This window comes from Patagioenas fasciata, chromosome 3 (assembly GCF_037038585.1).
Source record: "Patagioenas fasciata isolate bPatFas1 chromosome 3, bPatFas1.hap1, whole genome shotgun sequence".
NCBI classification, from domain to species: Eukaryota; Metazoa; Chordata; class Aves; order Columbiformes; family Columbidae; genus Patagioenas; species Patagioenas fasciata.
In genome coordinates, this window is record NC_092522.1 from 14,539,175 (window position 1) to 14,559,027 (window position 19,853).

The 19,853-nt window shown below is 44.3% G+C and overlaps 1 protein-coding gene across 4 annotated transcripts in view; it reads left to right on the forward strand.

The window, feature by feature from the left end:
- THUMPD2 (THUMP domain 2 tRNA and snRNA guanosine methyltransferase) overlaps window positions 1-19,853 on the forward strand; it is a 24,762-nt gene continuing 4,909 nt past the window's right edge. The window contains exons 1-11 of one of the 4 annotated variants that reach the window (XM_071805834.1): window positions 1-3,711; window positions 4,369-4,501; window positions 5,521-5,930; window positions 7,052-7,129; window positions 8,487-8,539; window positions 8,829-8,916; window positions 9,524-9,595; window positions 10,208-10,322; window positions 12,002-12,119; window positions 13,664-13,913; window positions 14,571-17,605. In XM_071805834.1, the coding sequence (XP_071661935.1) occupies window positions 3,529-3,711; window positions 4,369-4,501; window positions 5,521-5,930; window positions 7,052-7,129; window positions 8,487-8,539; window positions 8,829-8,916; window positions 9,524-9,595; window positions 10,208-10,322; window positions 12,002-12,119; window positions 13,664-13,913; window positions 14,571-14,612 (1,542 nt within the window). In that variant the 5' untranslated portion in view covers window positions 1-3,528 and the 3' untranslated portion in view covers window positions 14,613-17,605. Of the gene's footprint in view, window positions 3,712-4,368; window positions 4,502-5,520; window positions 5,931-7,051; window positions 7,130-8,486; window positions 8,540-8,828; window positions 8,917-9,523; window positions 9,596-10,207; window positions 10,323-12,001; window positions 12,120-13,663; window positions 14,522-14,570; window positions 17,606-19,853 lie in introns of those variants that run through there. The other 3 variants (XM_071805835.1, XM_065835446.2, XM_065835448.2) reach the window with 3 other exon arrangements.

Here is a 19,853-nt window from a genome sequence, read left to right on the forward strand (position 1 = left end):
TCTGCCCTGCAAAGAGGCTTTTCCTTCCTGGGCAGTTCAGGAAACAGTAAGAGGCATGGGGAGGGATGGAATAGAGGGCAGGGGACCAGACCATCCAGAGTGATGGGGCTGGTATTTTGTGGAGCAGCTGCAAGACAGAATTCTTGCATGTTGATGGAGGTGGTCACATCTGGTACCCAGCAGGAGGGAGATACGGGACTGCAATACGGGCTTGAGGGGTGATTTGGAAGTTTGTGGAATTGTTTTGGAGATACAGGGCTCTTCTCAAGCCTTGGGTATCATCTGGGAGTGAAGTGGGATTGTTAGGAGATGCTGGGCAGGGGACAACTGTCAGGGGTAGGCCATGGAGACAGGACTGATTTTTCCACTCCCACCCTCCTTGCTCCTAGCCCTGCCTGGGGTTCTGCCTCCTGGCTGAACCCCAGAGCCTGTCATGGTAGAAGTCCCGGCTCTGTTCTCTCTATGTGGCAAATGGGTTCCCTACCCACAGTCAGAGATGGACACTTCTCTGGGCCCTCTCCTCAGGGCCACTACAGGGAGAGATGGGGGGGGGCGAATACCCAGACACCCTTATCTTCCCCAGTGTGACAAGTCCTTGCAGGAACAGCCTGAATTTCCCAGGTTGTTGGGGGACAGAACAGAACATCCTGGATGCCTGAGTTCCTCATGTGGAGAATCATGCCTGGTGTTCTTTATCCACTGTCTCCTGGATGGGTGCTTAAAACCCAAAAAGTCAGAAGGACCGTGAGGCCCTGCTTTCATGAACGATATTTATACTGAAAATTAAGATCAACCTTTGATCTGCTCCGCAAGAGATTTCTGTTCTCTCTGAGACCATCTTAGGACATCTGCGATATGGTGTGACAGGTGTACTGCCCCAGTCAAACTCTCCACCTGACACTGCCCTGGAACAGGTTGTGCCAGGTACTTGGCATCAGCAATGGAAGCCCTTTGGGGGTCACCCCTCCACACACCTCACTGGGTAAGTGGGAAAAATGGTCAATAGTATTTCACTGGCAACTGGACCATGGCCTGAATTGCTCAACCATGGAGTCTCCCATTTATTGTACATCTTTGACGTCTCCTCACAGCACCAGACTCAGGTCATGCTCAGGTCTTCTTTCATTGCTGGTTCCACCAAGCCTGTTCTCTTGGCTGTGGTTTTGCTGGATAGTAAGTAGGGCCAGTGTGAATCTCATTCATCTGTTCATGTACATCATTAATTGGATGATGAGGTATTCAGCTATTTATTTATCACACATAAATTACACAGTCCTTTTCCAGGCTAAGTAAGATGGTCTGTCCACCTAGGTAAAGCCGGTTGATTTTGCTGGCAGATAAGACTATGCAGCGTGATTACCAAGTTCCCTTTTATTCACTACTTACTATCCCCTCTACTTCCATTACTTTTGATGAGCATCCATTTCCCTAGATCACAACAGCTTGTCAAATTATTTACAGTAAAATGAGTTAGCACATCACTTTCAAAGATATGTACAATATCTACAGATGTGCAACCTGCCCACCTTCCTTCCTGCTTTTCCCTCCTCCCTTCTAGCCTCCTCCCATCCTTCTCCTTCCTTATTCCCCTCCATCCTCACTGTACATGCTTCTTTCCTTCCTACTTCCTCCGTTCTTCATTGCCCTCTGTCCTCACTTTACATACGTACTTACTTCAATTCCCTTTTTTCTGCCCCCCCCCTTTTGACTTTCTGCTTTCCTCTATTCCTCCTTGCCCACTTTCCTGCCTCTCTGATCTCTTTCCTTAATTACTATCCTATTTCTTCTCTCATTACTTTCCTCCATACCTTCTTCCTTCCTTTCGTGACCATTCTTGCCTTCCTCTCTACCTACCTAAACTGCTCTCCTTCCTTCTCACCTTCCTGCCTCCCTCCCTTCCTGCCGGCCTTCCTTGTTTTATCTGTTGTTCCTTTCATTCCATCAATTTTCTCTTTGCTCTCCCCCTGCCTTCCCCTTCCCTTGCCTTCCTGCCTTCTTTCTTTTCCCCTTTCCCCCTTCCTTGCGTTCAGCTAACATCCTAAATGGAAATGCAGTGGTGACAGGCAAAGACCACCTGTATTGCTCTGTGGGTGTCCATCACGTGCTGGTAAGCTTTATGCTGAAATGGCCAGGGGTGAGTATTATGAGACTTCATCTGAGGGGAAAAAAAACGATTACTGAAAGAGGGACTCACCTTATTGAATGTGCAACTCTTTGAGGGAAACTCTGCAGTGTTGCCAAAGAGGATTTTAGGTACTCTTGTGAAGTTGTTCCATCCCTACATCCTCACATGGGCACACAGCTACTCTGCATTGATGGCCAAATGGGATGGAGGCTCCTTGGAAATGCCAGGTGTCTGCTGAGACGGCTACACAGTCTGACTGCCCTGGCAGCTGCTCTCCGCTGTGCAGCTGCAGGTCACTTAGATAAGCATGTTGCCTGGTGAAAGGCAGCTGTCAGTGTTCCACTCGCTCAGCAAGTAAATCAGTACTGTATAGGTTGTTCAGTTCCTGCTGGGAAAGGGGACTGAATTTGTCCCTTGCAAAGCTCTGCCCCGGTAGCAAGAGTGGATTTGGCCCCAGGGATGGTGGTTTATGTACCACTGCACAGGAGGCTACTACTGATGCAGTTTGTGATGTTTATCTGTTGCTGATGGACATGTGTGTGCTTGCCCCGCACATGGATCTCCTGTATTTGCATTTCCACTGGCTGTTCCTATGCATTTCAAACCACTGACTGTCCCCAGGCAAACTGTCGCGGGTATCTGCTGGAGGCTGCAGTGTAGGCATGCATTTGCCCCTTCTGTGGTTTGTGCTCATCCCCCTGCAATGCAGCAGCTCTCACTGTGTTCCTCCTTATTTTTCCTTGTGCTGTGGGTGAGCGTTTAACATCTGACGCTTATTTTGAACATTTCAGCTGACAGAAGCAAAACCCTGAAGGTGCTCCATAGTGTGTTCCGCGTGAGACCCTGTGCCTGGGCTTGGTTAGTGATGGGTGATTTAACATGTGAAGGGAAATGTTCACTGGTGCAACACCAATAAAATGACTGAAAAGGGAGAAAAGTAATTTAGTCCCTCTCCCTGTGTTACCAATCCTAATGGGTTTCTCCAGCCTGCTTTAAGAAACAGCCAAACCCTCCTCTTCTGACCTTGCCTCAAGTGCTATGAAAAAGACTTTCCCGATTTCGCCTGAACCTGTGTGGCTGTGCGACTCCAAGGCCATGACTTCCACATCACCACGGGCAGTGTACAACACGTTCCTGCCACCCTCTTCTTGCCGCGCAGCCTGCCACCGTACTTCCCCTTTGTTTTCTTCAGACTAAGCAGCCCTCGGCGCTGCAGACCTGGGGTTGGCTGTGGGGAGCTGAGCAGGTGGCCCGTGCGGCGCCCGTCACGGTGACAAACGTATTTAGTGGTGAAGCGGTTCCGTGAGGGCAGGTGAAGATCTGCCCCCGGGTGTACAAACACACTCCGCGCCCGGCGCTGCTAAATAACTTTCTGGCAGCACGGCCCGACGCCCTGCCCTCCCATGAAGGGCTCAAGGCGGGAGAGTCGCCCTGGAGGAGGGGCCGCGGCCACGAAGGGCCGGGCCCGATGGGCGGCGGGGCGGGGTAATATGGCGGCGGGGCGCGGGCGGTTCTTCTGCACGGCGGGCCGCGGGCTGGAGCCTTTCCTGGCGCAGGAGGTGCGGGCGCGGCTGGGCGCCACGGAGGTGAGGGCGGAGCCGGTGCCCACCTGGGACGGTCCGGATCGGCGGGGAACGCGGATCTTTGCCTTTGCACCCTGGAGCCGGGCGGCCGAAGCGTGGGCTGTTGCTGCCACCTGCGTGGGGCCCCACGGGTCCGGTCGTTGTCTCGGCCTGGGTCAGACTGGACCCCTGAGCGTCGCCTGTTCCAGCCCTTGACGCAGGCAGGCTGTGTCCCCTCTGTAGGAAACGATTACCTTGCCAATGTAATAGGCCCAGGCAGGATCTCTCAGCAAAGCATGTTTTATTAACGATTTAGCAAGACCAGGTGTTCTACCTAAAGGTAGGCACACGGAACAGGACAAAAAGCCACTGCTTATATCGCCCCAAATCCCGGCCACAAATTCCCTCCCGTTCCTCACTGGTTGGTTACTGTAGGGTTTACAGACTACCCAACACTTGCCTCAGTTTACCCATCTTGTTCATCAAGCCCCTCCCCTTATTGGTTTATTTAAAATATGGATTCCTGGCTCATTGGTTACTCTTCTCCCTAGCTTAGCTTTTTAAATACAGTAATCAGTTTGCATTCTGGGATTAGTGTGAAGAGACTTTGTAGGTGTGAGGGGTGGCTGGAAGTGCTCATCTGCAACACCTTCCTGGTTTGGTTTCTGTTTTCTCTCTGAGGTGGACTGTGTCTTAGGAAAGGTCTTCTTCAGCACAGAGGCGGAGCTGGGCGAGCTAAAGAAACTCAAGTCTGGAGAGAGACTGTTTTTGTTGCTTAAGAAACAAACGCCACTTGCCGTTTCTAGAAATGAAGGTATGGCACTGATTCCTTCCCTTGGATCATCTCCTCCAGTTTGCTCACAGTGTGTGCTCAGAAACGTGAAGCCCCTGTTCAAGTTTTATTTATAAAATTAGTATTTATTTTGTTTATTTACTAACAGCTGCAGTTCTAATTGACAATAATAAATTCTGAAAAAATAATGAAACTGAAGTTCTGTTCTGAACCACTTGTGTGCATTTTAATGATGAGTAGTTCTCCTTTAGTCAAAGTGGATCCAGACATATGTCCTGTGTTACTTACCTGTTCACAGTTTTCTTGTAAAACTCAGCTACTCAGGTGATATTCTTTGTCAGTGTTGGAATAAGAATTTCAGATAAGATGGGTGGATATCTGCGTGCTAGTGAGATTTTGTTTGGGAAATCAAAGATGGCCTTCAGCTTTGAGGATCAAATTTAACCATGATTCTAAATGAGAAATAGAAATCCCATTTGTGGTTTTGTGTTTGTGTTTGTTTTGTTTTTTTTCCCCTTTTCCTCCCTTGTCCAGCTTCAAGGTGAAGTCAATTTGCTTCCATATTCCCTGTGCCTTTCTTGTTGGAGCAAATTCAACCACCCATGGGTGTAAGTTTAGGTGTATGTTGGAGACTTTGCAGGATTGAAGGCAGGTTGATTTCCTTTATAAACTTATGGCTTTTATTCTGATCTGAATCAAAGCGATTCACGTTCATGTCTGTCTTTCAACCCTGGAAGTTTTCCCGGGTCTCTAATCCTGGACCAAGTGCTTTCTGGGGAGGACAGCATGGTAGACTGGTCCTCTGACTCTGGGAATGAAACTCAGAGGTGGTCTGGTTTTCTAAAGCTGCTGAATTCTTCTGCACAGCTCAAGCCCTGCATGATTTAATCTTGATTCTGCAGAGCTTATATTCAAAGTGATGGCTGGGTCTCTCCAGTGTGGTATGTGGGTGTTGGGAGCTCAACTTTGTCTGTGATTGCTGCTGTGGTGGTCAAATGCTGAGACTGAACAGCTTAACCTGAAACTTTTTTTTTTTTCAGGGAAAATGCTGCATGACATTAAAAGCCTTGTCACTGAGGAACCAGACTATTGGCTGGATGTTATCTCTATTTGGAGGAACCTTCATGGATGCAAGGGGAAAAAAGATGTTGTCTCTCAAGACAACCGATTGCCTCTCAAGAGAAAATCAGAAGAAGAGACAAATATTGCAACTAAAAGGCAGAAGACACAACAAATGAGAGAAATTATGTTTGAGGAATGTCATGAGGAAGCTGAAGAGAGTTGTGTGGTTCCGGAGAGAGAGAGTGATCAGGACTGCTGGACTGAAAGCAAGGCTTCCTTAGAAAATGCTTCCAAAAGCAGTGGAGAGGAACCTATTGTGAAAGAGAAGCTTAGCTTCAGAGTGTCTTGTCGCTGTAGCGGAGCGATTGCCAAAATACTTACGTCACAGGTATGCTAAAGTATCTATGTTTTAAAATAATTTAGCAAAGGTGAAGGAAGATATGTAGTTTTGTTTGTAGTTTAAATTGTGTTGTATGTTTTAGAATAACAAACTGATCAGATCTGCATTGACCTTAAGCAAGTGGAAATACAAGGACTGTTGTTAGTTTCTGGGCAGTTACCCTAAATATTTTTCAAATTGATGTCTTTTTTGAGGATAAGTAAAAGAGGCTGAAGTAGCTGGACTTGTGGAGTCTGAGGAGTGATCTGATAATAGCTTACAGGCTGTTGCAAGGACAATGGAGCCAGACTCCTCTCAGTTCTGGCAGACAATGTAGAAGAAGGAGCAAAAGCTGGAACTTGGAGCTTTGGTAGGCTCTGGTTGGGTATTGGGGAGAACTGGTTACCCAGGAAGGTGGTGCAGCCCTGGGAGGTGTCCTTGGGGGTTGGATTTTGGGATAGAGTGGTGCTGTAGAGACCTACAGGAGCCCCTTCCATTCAGTACTTTTCATGTATAATATTTTTGTACTGTGAGGAAACAAACAAAAGCAAACCAAAAAACAAAAACCAAACCTGTGTAGCTGCCATTTATGTAGATTTCTCTTATTTGAAGATAACAGTAGTTTAACTGGATTTTTTTTTTTTTTCCCTGCTGAAGCTAATGACTTGGGAAGTTGGGACATATTCATATGAGCGTACTGACACAAATGTTTGCTCAAATTTGTGCTGTGCATTTGAACTCTCATACTTTGAATGGAGTTAGAACTGTGAGTTGTAGTTGTGCACTCATGGGTATTCTCTTAGGTAATCTAGTTTACAGCCATCAGAAATATTTTGTGCTTGATAAATAATCCTGAAATTATTATAACTTTTGCTGTACCTTGGACAGGACTTGAACTTCAGCATCCTGCACTCCAGCTGAGTGATAGTCATTTTATCCTGTGGTGTGTTTGTTCTGCCCCTCCCTCTCCACATTTGTACCTCTTCTAGTCCTTGTACAAATTGTTTTCCTAGGGTTAGAGATTCTTTAATTTCCCAGGTATTTATAAGAATTGTACAGTCAAGGTTGAGGTCTGTAGTTTTCTTATTTCTGTTATTTTTACTGCCTGTGACTGTTCTTCTTGCTTGCAGGAGATTGGAAGAGCCATTGGCATAGCGCTCATGAAGCAGTTTGGGTGGAGGGCTGATCTGCGGAATCCCGATTTAGAGGTAGTGGTGCTTCTCTGTCAAGTGGCTTGTTGCTGCTTCTGGAACTGTGCCTGGTATCTTTTGGTTTGTTCTCTGCTGCCTTTGAGCTCAGGACCTCTCCCTGTTTGTCTTTCTGCAGCTGAATTTAACTAGAAATCATGTGGTAGCACTGAGCAAAACTTTTGTATGGCCAGTGTGTGCACAACTTCCAGAGCACTTAAGCTCCAGTAATGAATACCAGAACGGCCAGCATGGGCCTGTACGTCAGGGGAAGGATCCGTACAGGCGATGTCTTGAGATCCAGCATGCTTACAAACTGCTGGACTCTAACTCTGCTGACAACAGTGATCACCTGAGCTGTTGGGTGGCTTGTTTGGCTTCTGTGGGGGAAAAGAGTGAGCAACAAGGCTGTGTTCTTGAGGAACTCAGCTTGAGAAGGTTGTTTGTGGGCAAGCGTCCTCCTAGACCATGTCCGCGACAAGCTGCTTGCTTAAGACACCCTCTGTAGTACAAGCTGTCTGGAGACCTTGGAAAGGACTCATTGCTCTTGATAAGCTGGTTTTCCATCCCTGTGCTTGGTGGATAGAAGCTGCTCTTGATACTGATGCTGGGGAATTTGGGGCCTAAAAGCTATGAGTTCATCTACTGGCTCTGGTTTTCCCAGGCTGTGAATCAAATATGGCTTTGTTGAGCCTCAAATGGGGCTCTTGTTCTTGTCCCAGTTCTTGCTCCAAAACCACTCAAGTGCTGAAGACTGGGAATTTTTAACAGCATTATGTTTATCTTTGGGCTTCATGAGGAGGGATTGCAGTCATGCAAGACCTATTGGAGAGCTCAGTCTTCTTTTGGGATGCTGCCTATGGGACAGGAGAAAAATTGCTTTGAGCTACCGGTATTTCTGGAAGAATTACCCACGTTTACCTCCATCTGAAATGCCCCTTAGTGTCACTTGTGTGTGGGTTTATTTTTTTAAGAAAACAAAACAAAACCCCAAAACACACATTCACATTCAGGTGAGAATACCTGAGTGCTAGTATACAGTGAATAATCTTCTCCTGTTTAGAGTAAATGGTTGTGTAATTAAAAATATCAATTCGAATTTATGAAATCAGTTCCTTTAAAGATTCAAGTACTTGCTGATGGATTCCTGGCTGACAAAATTCACCTCCCAGTTTGCTTAAATATTAAATCCTCTTTAAGGTGGCATTCAGATTGCCTAGCATTTCTTCCAGTTAATCATAATTGTCTAAAGCATATATTTTTGTTCTTAAAAACTCGTATCAGAAGTTTGTAGAAACATGTTCTGTCTCATTTAAATGAGTTAAAGCTATTGTCATGTCAGGTTGAGGGTTTCTAATGTTATTTTTTCCTCTTTCAGATCTTTGTACATCTTAATGACATTCACTCCGTGGTGGGGATTCCTCTTTTCAGGTAGGCATTCTCCTTATTGGATTTGTCTTGGCAGTATCAGAACAGGCACATTGTTGTCCACTCTGAGTATTTATCTTCTGGTTTAATATTCGCTGAAGTGTCTCATTAGTCTTGTGGTCTGTCTGGAGATTATCTGAGCACATAGGACAGACTTTGCAGTGAATTAGAAATAAAAGCAGACTGTCTGTCTGCAGATCTGTCAAGTTCGTTTGTTCTTTCATATTACTTGGGCTTTTCTGGTTGGCCGTACCGTTATCTTATGCTGATTTTTTTTGTGTCCTGTCTGCAGGCTTCCACTAGCAAACAGGGAGTATATCAAAACAGCAGGACTGCGGTCAACAGTTGCGTGGGCCATGGCATCTCTGGCTGAAATCAGTGTAAGTGAATGTTCATGGCAAAGATGTAGAGTCCCAAATGAAGGGGAGATTGCTGCTTGTCAGAGCTGGAGCTGGAGCTTTGAAAAAGTGTGGTGATTTTAATGCCCCATCCTTTAATGCGTGTGGGCAGGGTTGATCTGTGATCAGTGTGTGCTGTCACCTGCTGTTCAACCAGATATCTGCGGTAATCCAGGTCCTTCTCAGGAGAGGTGTTATTCCTTGTATAGATATATGTCTAAATGGCAAGATTTTTTCACTGTCCAGGCTTAAAACCTTGTTTGCGGTTGTTCTCCCAAGAGAAAACGGAAGCCAAGTGTGATGTTTTCCACAGATTAATTTGTTACTAATATCCATCTGCAGTCCACTCATAATTTTTCCTCTAGATGTCACCTCAAAATTGGTGCATTGATGCACTGGCTTTAGTGAAACTATTGATGCTTTCTACTACTGCTTTCTACAGGCAAGTTTGGCGTGGTGAACCAGTGGTTGTTGTTACCTACACTGGATTCACTGGGAGTATGTTGGTGATCTGTACATCCTTGAGTAAGCTTTGTCCTGGGAGAAGAGTCTGTCTTGTTTGGGATGCAATAACCCATTTACTTTTTAGGCAGGTGCCTTTGTGCTGGATCCCATGTGTGGGTTAGGAACAATACTGCTGGAAGCTGCCAAAGAGTGGCCTGTGAGTATCACAGTGGCAACAGGCAGGACCTGTGCAAGATGTCTTGTAGTTGCATCAGGAAAAATCTGTACCATAGTTATACCAAAGTCCATTACTGGAAAGCTGGAACCAAACTGATAGTTTTAGATAGCTATCAGAAGTGTTTTAATACAAATGTTCCTCCACAGGAATGTAAACCTAAGTCCTATGTACTTGTGCAGGCAGGTACTGGGAGCCCTGGATTTATACCGCATGGTTTGTGTGAGGCAACCATACACTTCTAAAACTGCCTGGGCTTATCCTGGAAATGGAGCTGTCAATGTGGCAGTACAGTCAGTTGTCAGTACTAGAGGCAGCAGGCTGTCTCCAGCCAGCTGGAGCCTTGCTGTTAGGACATAGCTTCAGTATTTCTGTAAGTTATAAGTCTCTTGAGCAGACCAAAACTTGAAAGGAGTGAAGGCAAATTCTTCTGTCCTCTGGGTCTCTATATTGCTCTGTGTAATGTTACAAGATCTCCTAGCAAGGGGTTTGTCTTGGAAGAATTGTTGTGCAACAAAGCAGTTCTGTGAATATTTTATAAAATAAACACACCTCTTTGTCAAGAAAATGACTTTTCTCTTTTTCTCTGAACAGGAAGCCTTTTACTGGGGTGCTGATATAAGTGATTCACAGTTAGAGGGTGCAGATGTAAATGTTAGGACTGCAGGCCTGATGGATAAGATTCAGTTATTAAAGGCTTCTGTGAAAGGTATGTCTGTAGGCTTTCCAAGTGAGACATGTTGGAGGTTTTTATGGTTCTGGGGTTGTACAGGTAGTGTAGGTTCTCTTGAGGTAATGTGTAGGAGAGCTAACTCTCAACTAATAGTTGAGTAGTGACTCTGTAGTGCTAGTGAGTGAATGATTATTTGCTCTCCCTCCCTGCCCCCAAACTTTGGCAAGAATAAACTCAGCAGAAGACAATGAAAATAGTAATTGTCATATGTGGGCAGTAGTTATCTGTCTTAATTGTAAATTTGTGAATACCACAAAGAGTGCTTACCATACAAGAGTTCTTTGTGTCTTATGAGAACACAGAAAGAACAAATCCAGATAAAATGTTGCTTGTAACTTAAATATACCAGATGACTCATTAAGCTCAGCTGAATTGTAATAGGAGTATTTTAAATGATGATGTCTTTCTCCTGGAAGAAGGAGCGTGTTTGCTCTCAGTTCATGAGCTAATCTGGAGAGAAGGTAATAATTTTATGACCTTATTCTGGACTTCAAAGCCCAAGTCTAAATTAGTCCTATAGGAAATTCATGACAGACAAAAGCTGGGTGCTTTTTCCTGTGCATGGATGATGAAGTATGCATATTATTTTTACCCTGCAATATTTATTTCTTGCTAGAATGGTAAAAACTATTATTTTTTATAAGAATATATATATCTTTATTTATTGAAAGCTATGATTTGCATTGGCCAATGGAAGGTACTTTGATATCAGGCTTTCCTAATGCTGAACAAGTAACTGGTGTCTTTGTCACTGTTTTTTATGCATGTTTTGAGAAGGACTGTAGGTAACTTGTCCTTCCATGTGTAGATAATGGTTGTGCTGCAAGTGTTGATGCAAGGATGGTACAAGAACCATCTCCAGCTAGTTCTGGAAAGGCTGGTGTAGAATCACAGCAGGGTTTAGGTGGGAAGGGATCACTGAAGGTCTTTAGTCCTGTCATCTGCTGGGAGTGGGGCTATCTTCAAAGGTGAGTCATGTTGTTCATGGCCTTGACCAGTTGAGTTTTGAGCATCCTGAGTGATGGAGAACCCATAGTCTCACCTTTTCACATGCTGGCTATGCTCTGGCCAGCACAGCCTGATATGTGGCTGCCTTCCTCATCATAGGGGGGAAGTGCTGCCTCATGGTCAAGAGAAATTACTATTCCCAGGATACAAAAACTGTGGGGTGGTACTTCAAGGACACTAGTTCCAACAGAATCCAAGTAATTCTGACTGAAACTAGATTATTGGGAAATGTAATATGTGGTTGCACCTCATACGTGTGTATCTGAATATCTGTGCTAAGTAAAGTGCTTGCAAGCTTAGCTCTTCTTTTACATTTTGCTTGTAAAGATGCACTGCATGTTGAGAAGCAGCAGTTAGTTTGGAAGCATGCAGTACCCCGTTGGGAGTGTCTTGCTCTTGGAGCAAAGGTATCACCAGTAACAGGAAATCTGCAAGCTAAACCGCATGCTCGTGCATTTGTCTCTTCCTAGTCTGCATCATGTTGGTGGCTTCATAGTGCTGTTTGTGAGGATGAGTATAGAAGGCACTGCTAATCTGGGTGCATAATGTGCAAAAGAGCTGGCAGACAGTTTTGTAAGATGAATGGGAACATAGCTGCTGTTCATTTTTCTAATAGTTGAATGTAAAGATCTGCTTTTATTCTGCAGCACTGCCATTGCCTTCAGAAAGCTTTGATGCTGTGATTTCGGATATTCCATTTGGGAAGAAGTTCAAGATCACAAAAGACATACAGCTCCTTCCAGATATTCTCCAGGAAATGGAAAGGTATTTGTGGCCTCTGACATGCTTGGGGTTTGCTATAAATGTCATGATGGTTTGTGATCCTCAGCATTCAATCAGGTTTAGGTTTGCTTTATTCCAAACATTCTCCAGCTCTGTAATCTGACCCTGTGCAAGCTGTGAAAGTCTGAGTCCTTCACTTGTCCCTTAAAGGCTGTTGTGACTTGTCTTGCAAGCTGTGGAAGTGCTGATGGCAGTGTAAGCTGACAAGGAACGAGCTTGTTGTATGAGCTACACTCCCAAATATTCTTTACAAGGCATGATGGTGAAACATTTGTGAGCCACGCGTGAGCTAAAAGCATGGCTCACAAATGTTTTTTACAAGGCAGAAAGAAGGAAGAGGAGAGGATGACGTAGACAAAACATGGCTAGGCAAATAAAGCAATAATCCTTTCTTAGTTGTGGTCTGCTTGTATGGAATCATAGGCTTTCCTCTTGGGTTCACAACCAAGCTTTTACCATCCTGCCTTGGCAGGAAGGATCTCAGACCGGAAAATGTGGTATGCATTTTCCTTTCTGTTAGTGTGTACTGGAATATCCAGCTAGCCACCTCTGCTTTTAGATGTCTCCTTTCATCTCTCACCCTGTCATTTTATGGCAGAGTTGAGACAAGTTAATAGTGAGCTGCTTCTAACAGACAGTTCAAACCGTCTGTCCCTTTATTTCATTTCTTGGCTGAAAACAAGGCCTTTCTGTAGGGTTGGTCTTCAGTGGGTGTTGACCTTGCTCACCAAATGCAGGAATGTGGTGGGATGATGGTGAGGAAGGTGAGGTAGCTCCACAAACTGGCAGAGCAATCTTACGTTGGCTTACACTGACTGCCCCTCCTGTTGGCCATGCTTGTCTTCTGGTCTCATTTGCTCTGTTGGGCCATCCTAAGCAAAACATTTCCTTGGGATAGTGGAGGTGAGGAACGGACTATAGGAGCCCCACCAGTAAGACTTTTTAGTCTGCTTGGTGTGAACAGAGCGAAGATAGTACTTTTTTTTCCCTTCTTTCAAAGCTGAGTGTAATGTTTCCTCGTGTACTAAAAAAAAAATTGATTACAAACAATGGTTAGTTTTCCTCTGTTTCCTGAGTTTGAAAGCCGTTAAGTATCAGTGGAGCACAGAAAGGACAGACCTTTTAACATTTCCAAAGGGAAAGGCCAGCTCCAGAATTGCCTTATCAATCTGAGAAGCTCTTGCTGTCCTGGGAAGCTGTTCCTTTGCAGGCTGCTAGAGACTCATGTAAGGGGAAAAAACTGAGTTCATCTTCCCTGCTAACCTAGTGAAAAGAACTTCCAAGGTCGGAAATGTTTGGAAGTCAGGACGGGGCCCAGTTCTCCCATTTAGGAAGAGTTATGAAGACAGGGAGTTTCAGTTCCATTTGGAGATGTAGCTTACTGAGTTGAGCCATGCCCTTTAACGTGCTTAGGTGTTTTATCCAATGCAGTTGGCATCTGAAGTGTCAGCAGTATTGAGTTCTGCACAGAAGATGAATGCTAGGCAGTATGAACACCTAACCTTTATATTTTCTGCAATTACCAGAGTACTTCGTGTTGGAGGCACTATTGTATTGCTGCTGAGCCAAGATCTCCATCAGCGCATGGATGGCATTACCAAGTGTGCTGGAAAGGACTCTTCTCATGCCATTTCTGATAGCACAAGTGAAACCGCCACTGCAAAAGCCCTGAATGTGGATGAGAATTCTTCCTCCCTGGTGAATGGTGTTGACGAATCCTTTCTCAGCAGTCGACAGACACATTTTGAGTCTCTGGTGCCTGATGGTGTCTATGAGGTTAGTCTTGGAAAGACAGATGCTTTCATATACAGATATAGGAAGATCTCTACTGCTGGGAATCAGCAACTTTCTTGCACTATGCTTATGTGAACTTGACTCCTGATACACTTGAAAAGCAGCATGGCAGTGATCTGGTGGAACCCTGCTGATCCGAACAAACCCTGTGCCGTTTGTTAGCTCACCTCAATTTCTTTGGATGTCCTAAGGCTTTGCCCATCTCTCTTTGGTTTTTAGGAGAGGCGGAAGATGACTGCTCGTGTTTTGGATGTTTTTATTGTAAAATATTTTTATAAGACAGAGTCTGAAAATCTTCATTTAAGCTAAGGGTTTCAGTATTAGGAAGAGGTTCTTTGGGAGAAGAAAGTCTTTGTTTGCAGAATTGCAAAAACAAATGTGGTAATATTAAATGTAAATGGATATTCACCTTTGGCAGTATCTTTTAGGAAGCACATCATGTCTGAAGAAGTCTTCAGCTTTTTTTGAAGGCTGGATGTATGCTTTACCATGTGCCTGGCAGTCTTGTATTTTAAAGCTCATTTCTGATGAGTTAGAAATGTTGCTATTGATATCTCTTGGAATTGAAAATAAACTATTTTCTGTATTAAGTCTTTGCAGTGTTTGCATGCATCTAGCGGGTATGTTTTAACTTTCTAGGGTGAAGACACTTCTATAAAAAATGCTTTCTTCACTTCATAATGTTACTCCAAGTGCACGATGTGGAAGATGGAAAAACTTGCCAAGTAGATGAAGAATTAGAAGCCTGAAAAGACAAAGGTCTTAGCAGTTCTTATAGTCAATGCAAAGGGTATTTAGGGAGGAATAGTCTTAATTCAAGGCTTTCCTGTGGCTGCTGAGTTGATGGGGAAGTATTTTTATAGAGAATGACTGCAGATTCTTTTCAGATGCTCTTTTGGACAAACATTTGCAACTTGGCAACCTGGGATGGACTCATGTTGTGGTTAGTATGGAGATAACAATTAGTAGTGCATCTGGGTTTGTTTGGGCTTTTTTTGCTTTTTGTTTTTTCTGAAATTTGTTGTGTGTAGCCTGTTGGAAGCATTGCTTTATCCATGTGCTTTCCACAGCAGAGCCTGTACTATGGAGATCTTGGAATTTGGAGTAAGAGTACATGGTGCAGGTAGCTATGGAGACATGAAGGGAAGGATGGTGTGGGTCATATTGGTATGATACCGCTGCTGTGAGTCCTGCTGTTTAGCTGGTACCTGGAAACATGCTAGTGCACCACAAGTACAGATTTTTGGCTTAAAACAATATTTTTATAGTTATCCGTACTCTCACCCAAGTTCAGCTTTTGAGGAAGCCTTCAAGAAGACAGTAGTGAATTCAATGCAGGAAAGGTAATGGTTAACTTGTTTGTCCCCTTAGCTCTCTGTCAGTTATGCACAGTCAACAGTAATGTGTCTCTTCTAACTGCAAGTCTGTTGTAGGAGATGAAGCTTCATCTGGATTGCTTAGTTCTTAATGTATCCTGAGGACATAACACTGTTTTCAGTGAGGATGTGAGAGATGATGTTTTTTATGTTCTTAATAATTTTTTTCAGTGAAGCTATGTTGCCATGATAGATAGCTAAAACATTAATCTTGCAAGGCTCTCAGAAGTTTAAGTAAAACCTTGTCCAGAGGTGTCTCCTCTCAAGACTGCTAAAATTCACAGCATGTTAGGGATTGGAAGGGACCTCAAAAGATCATCCAGTCCAATCCCCTTGCCAGAGCAGGAACACTCAGATGAGGCTACCTACACAGGGATGTGTCCAGGTGGGTTTTGAATGTCTCCAGAGTAGGAGACTCCACAACCCCCCTGGGCAGCCTGTTCCAGTGCTCTGTTACTCTTACTGAGAAGAAGTTTCTCCTCAAATTAAATGGAACCTCTTGTGTTCCAGTTTGAACCCATTACCCCTTGTCCTACCGTTGGTTGTCACCGAGAAGAGCCTGGCTCCATCCTCATGACACTCACCCTTTATATATCTGTAAACATTAATGAGGTCACCCCTCAGTCTTCTCCAAGCTAAAGAGCCCCAGCTCCCTCATCCTTTCCTCATAAGGGAGATGCTCCACTCCCTTCATCATCTTTGTTGCCCTGTGCTGGGCTCTCTCCAGCAGTTCCTTGTCCTTCTTGAATTGAGGGGCCCAGAACTGGACACAATATTCCAGATGTGGTCTCACCAGGGCAGAGTAGAGGGGAAGGAGAACTTCTCTGGACCTACCAACCACCCCCCTTCTAATACGCCCCAGGATGCCATTGGCCTTCCTGGCCACAAGGGCACAGTGCTGGCTCATGGTCATCCTGCTGTTCACCAGGACCCCCAGGTCCCTTTCCCCTACACTGCTCTCCAACAGGTCCTTCCCCAGCTTATACTGGAACCTGGGGTTGTTCCTGCCCAGATGCAAAACTCTACACTTTCCCTTGTTTCCCTTGTTTCATTTAATTAAATTTTTCCTCGCCCAACTCTCCAGCCTGTCCAGGTCTCTGGATGGCAGCACAGCCTTCTGGCGTGTCAGCCACTCCTCCCAGCTTGGTGTCATCAGCAAACTTGCTGATAGTACACTCTATTCACTCATCCAAATCATTGATGAATATATTGAATAATACTGGTCCCAGTACTGACCCTTGATGGACTCCACTAGATACAGGCCTCCAACTGGACTCTGCGCCACTGACCACGACTCTCTGACTTCTTCCCTTCAGCCAGCTCACAGTCCATCTCACTACCCAACTATCTAGTCCAAACTCGTCAGTTTAGCTGTGAGGATGCTGTGAGAGACTGTGTCAATGGCTTTACTGAAGTCAAGGTAGACCACATCCACTGCCCTGCCACCATCTATCCACCTCATTATGTCCTCATAAAAGGCTATGAGGTTGGTCAAACATGACTTCCCCTTGGTGAAACTGAGTTACTACTTTGTCAGACAGTTGATGTATCTGTAACAAAACACAGACAGATGACCTGCTAATAGTGTGTTTTTTTGGAGCTAAATATTCTTGAGTGTTGCATATCACATTTTCATTTGTATGGTTTTGTTTTCTGTGGCTCAGTAAACTTACTTGTCAAGTAATTTAGCTTCATCTGAAGTCTAATTTAGAGACTGACAGCAAAATTGCGTTTCTGATTGCAGTTATGTGTCAGGAGAATTCTTGAAATTTGTCTTCTGTTTCTGTCAAATATTCTTGTTCAAAATTACACTTGCTATAGAGGGTGAAAACTAGTTCTGTCATAGAAATAATTTCTGTCTTTTGTAGTTTTGTATTTCACTGCCACAGAACATATAATTCTGTGGGGTGGTCAGCAAAGCATAAAAGAATAATTATGTTTTTTTGGTTGTGAAAAAGAGATACTGTCCTGTCCTGCTCGGTTTCAGGAACTATTTCCAGAGTTCAATGGGGAGGCAGATGCTTAATTTTGTTTGCGCTGTGTTTACTTTATCTCACATTTAAAAAGGCTTCTCTGACTCTTGGTATGAAATTGACATTCCAATCATCCCTGTTCCCAGGCCCTCTGTAATGTAATGCTATTTTTTGAGGGTTTGGGTTATGAGTGCTGCACATGGTATTCTGACAGAGACCATACTAATAATTTGTCCTGTTTGCCCCATCCTAATACCTAAGATTTTGGTGGTAACAGCACATTGATTTGAAGTATATTCTGTGATGATTCTAGATCCATTTATTTGTGCAATTAATTTATATCACAGCGTATCTTAGAAAAAAAAAATCATTACTATGATTTAATAAAAGTTGAACTTCATTTGCCATCTCAGAAGTCATTCATCTAGTGTGAGTGGACCCTTCAAAGATTTTCAGCATATTACAAAATGAAAGGCCTGTCTCTTTACTAGAATACGAATAGTCATGATAATCAGTGAGATTATTGTTCCTGCAAAGGTGTCTGTTATACCAAGTCTGCTTTATTTGTGTTTTTTTTTTTTTGTTCTTGTTTTGTTATTTATGGCTTTAGCCAGGTAACAAATGGAGATACAGAACTCTGTAGGATGTGCCTTGCTTGAGGTCTCTCTTTAAAGAAGAAAAAGCCTGATTTTCTGCTCCCCAGCCCTTTGGCATGGGTGTTGGTTTTGATGAGGGAAGTCATGTATCTACTAGCTCAGCTGCTTCATGCTGAAACTCAGATTCTGCGAGTGTCTCTGGGGAACACCTGATGAATGTTGTTGCTTTCTGCTGCCAACTGTGTTTCAGAGTCTCTGGTTTCTGGTGGCACTCCTGGAAGAGAATGTGTCCAGAACAGATGAACCTGAGGAGTCTCCCATTTTGCAGTCCTACACACAAATATCTTCTCTCTGCATGTGTGCCCTTGCTCCTCCTTCCTGGGGCGGTCCAGGAAGTCATCCTTTTTGGTGTTGCTAGGAATAAATGTCTATGTTTTGAGGGTTCTCTATTTCAGATTTAATCGCCATTTGGAGCTTGTCAGGCAGACAAAGAGGAGTGGATGTTTTGCTATCCTGTGTTTACTGTGCTAAGTACCACAGGGCTTACTTTGTGTGACTGTGGTTTCTTTAACTACAAATCTGTGTCTTGCGTAGGGATTTTTGTTTGCCTTTGTTTCAGATCTGTTTATTTAACATCACCTTTATCAAAGCATTGCTTTTTAAAATTGTAGCTGTCTCCTTTTGGTATCACACCTCCTACCAGAATGGGAAACCTAATTATTTTCAGCACCTGTCTTGGACTTTACTTTTTGGCCTGGTTTTTGTTGCAGCATTATACACCTTATATTATCAGCTTCCATTTGAAGGAGAAATACAAACTTGGCAAGAGATTTACCTCCTTGGACCTTGGATTTTAGGTCTATACTGGTACAGCTTCACAGACCTCTCCTGGATCTGCTGGTGTGTCATATCTTAAAGGCAGTGGTAAATACTAGCCCCCCTCCCCCTTTTCGTTTCAGATACATACTGTGCAGATCTCTTGCTTGGCTGGGATTTCCCAGTAGAGCCCATCAAAGTACTGCTCTATCATTGCTTTTTTCTTCCCTATTTCAGAGTAAAATGGTCGTTCCAGTTGTGAGGTGTTTTGGCTAATGATTTTTTGTATAATGCAGTAGCAACAAAACCTAGCTTTTATTTCTAGTGAGTGGCCATTTTTATACAGCATTTTCATCTCATCCTATCATTGTCACAGAGACAGAGGCAATTATTTCCTGTTTAATTATAGAATTATGGAGTCATTTTGGTTGGAAGGGACTGTCAAGATCATAGAATCCAACTGTTAACCTGCCACTAAACCATGTCCCTATGAATCTCATTTACATGTCTTTTAAACACCTCCAGGGATGGTGACTCCACCACTTCCCTGGGCAGCCTGTTCCAATGCCTGACAAGACTTCCTGGGAAGAAATTTTTCCAATCTAACCCCCACCCCCCAGGCACAACTTGAGGCCATTTCCTCTCATCCTATCACTTGCTACTTGGGAGAAGAGACCAACACCCTCCATGCTACAACCTCCTTTCAGGTAGTTGTAGGCAGCGATAAGGTCTCCCCTCAGCCTCCTTTTCTTCAAGCTAAACAGCCCCTGTTCCCTCACCTATTCCTCATCAGACTTGTGCTCCAGACCCTTCACCAGCTTCATCACCCTCCTCTGAACTCTCTCCAGCACCTCAATGTCTGTCTTATGATGAGGGGCCCAAAACTGGACACAGGATTCAAGGTGGGGCCTCACCAGCGCCAAGTACAGTAGCACAATCACTTCCCTAGTCCTGCTGGCCACACTATTCCTGATACAAGCCAGGATGCTGTTGACCTTTTTGGCCACCTGGGCACACTGCTGGCTCATGTTCAGCCGCTGTCAATCAACACCCCCAGATCCTTTTCCTCCAGGCAGCTTTCCAGCCACTCTTTCCCGAGCCCGTAGCGCTGCCTGGGGTGGTTGTGACCCAAGTGCAGGACCCAGCACTTGGCCTTGTCAA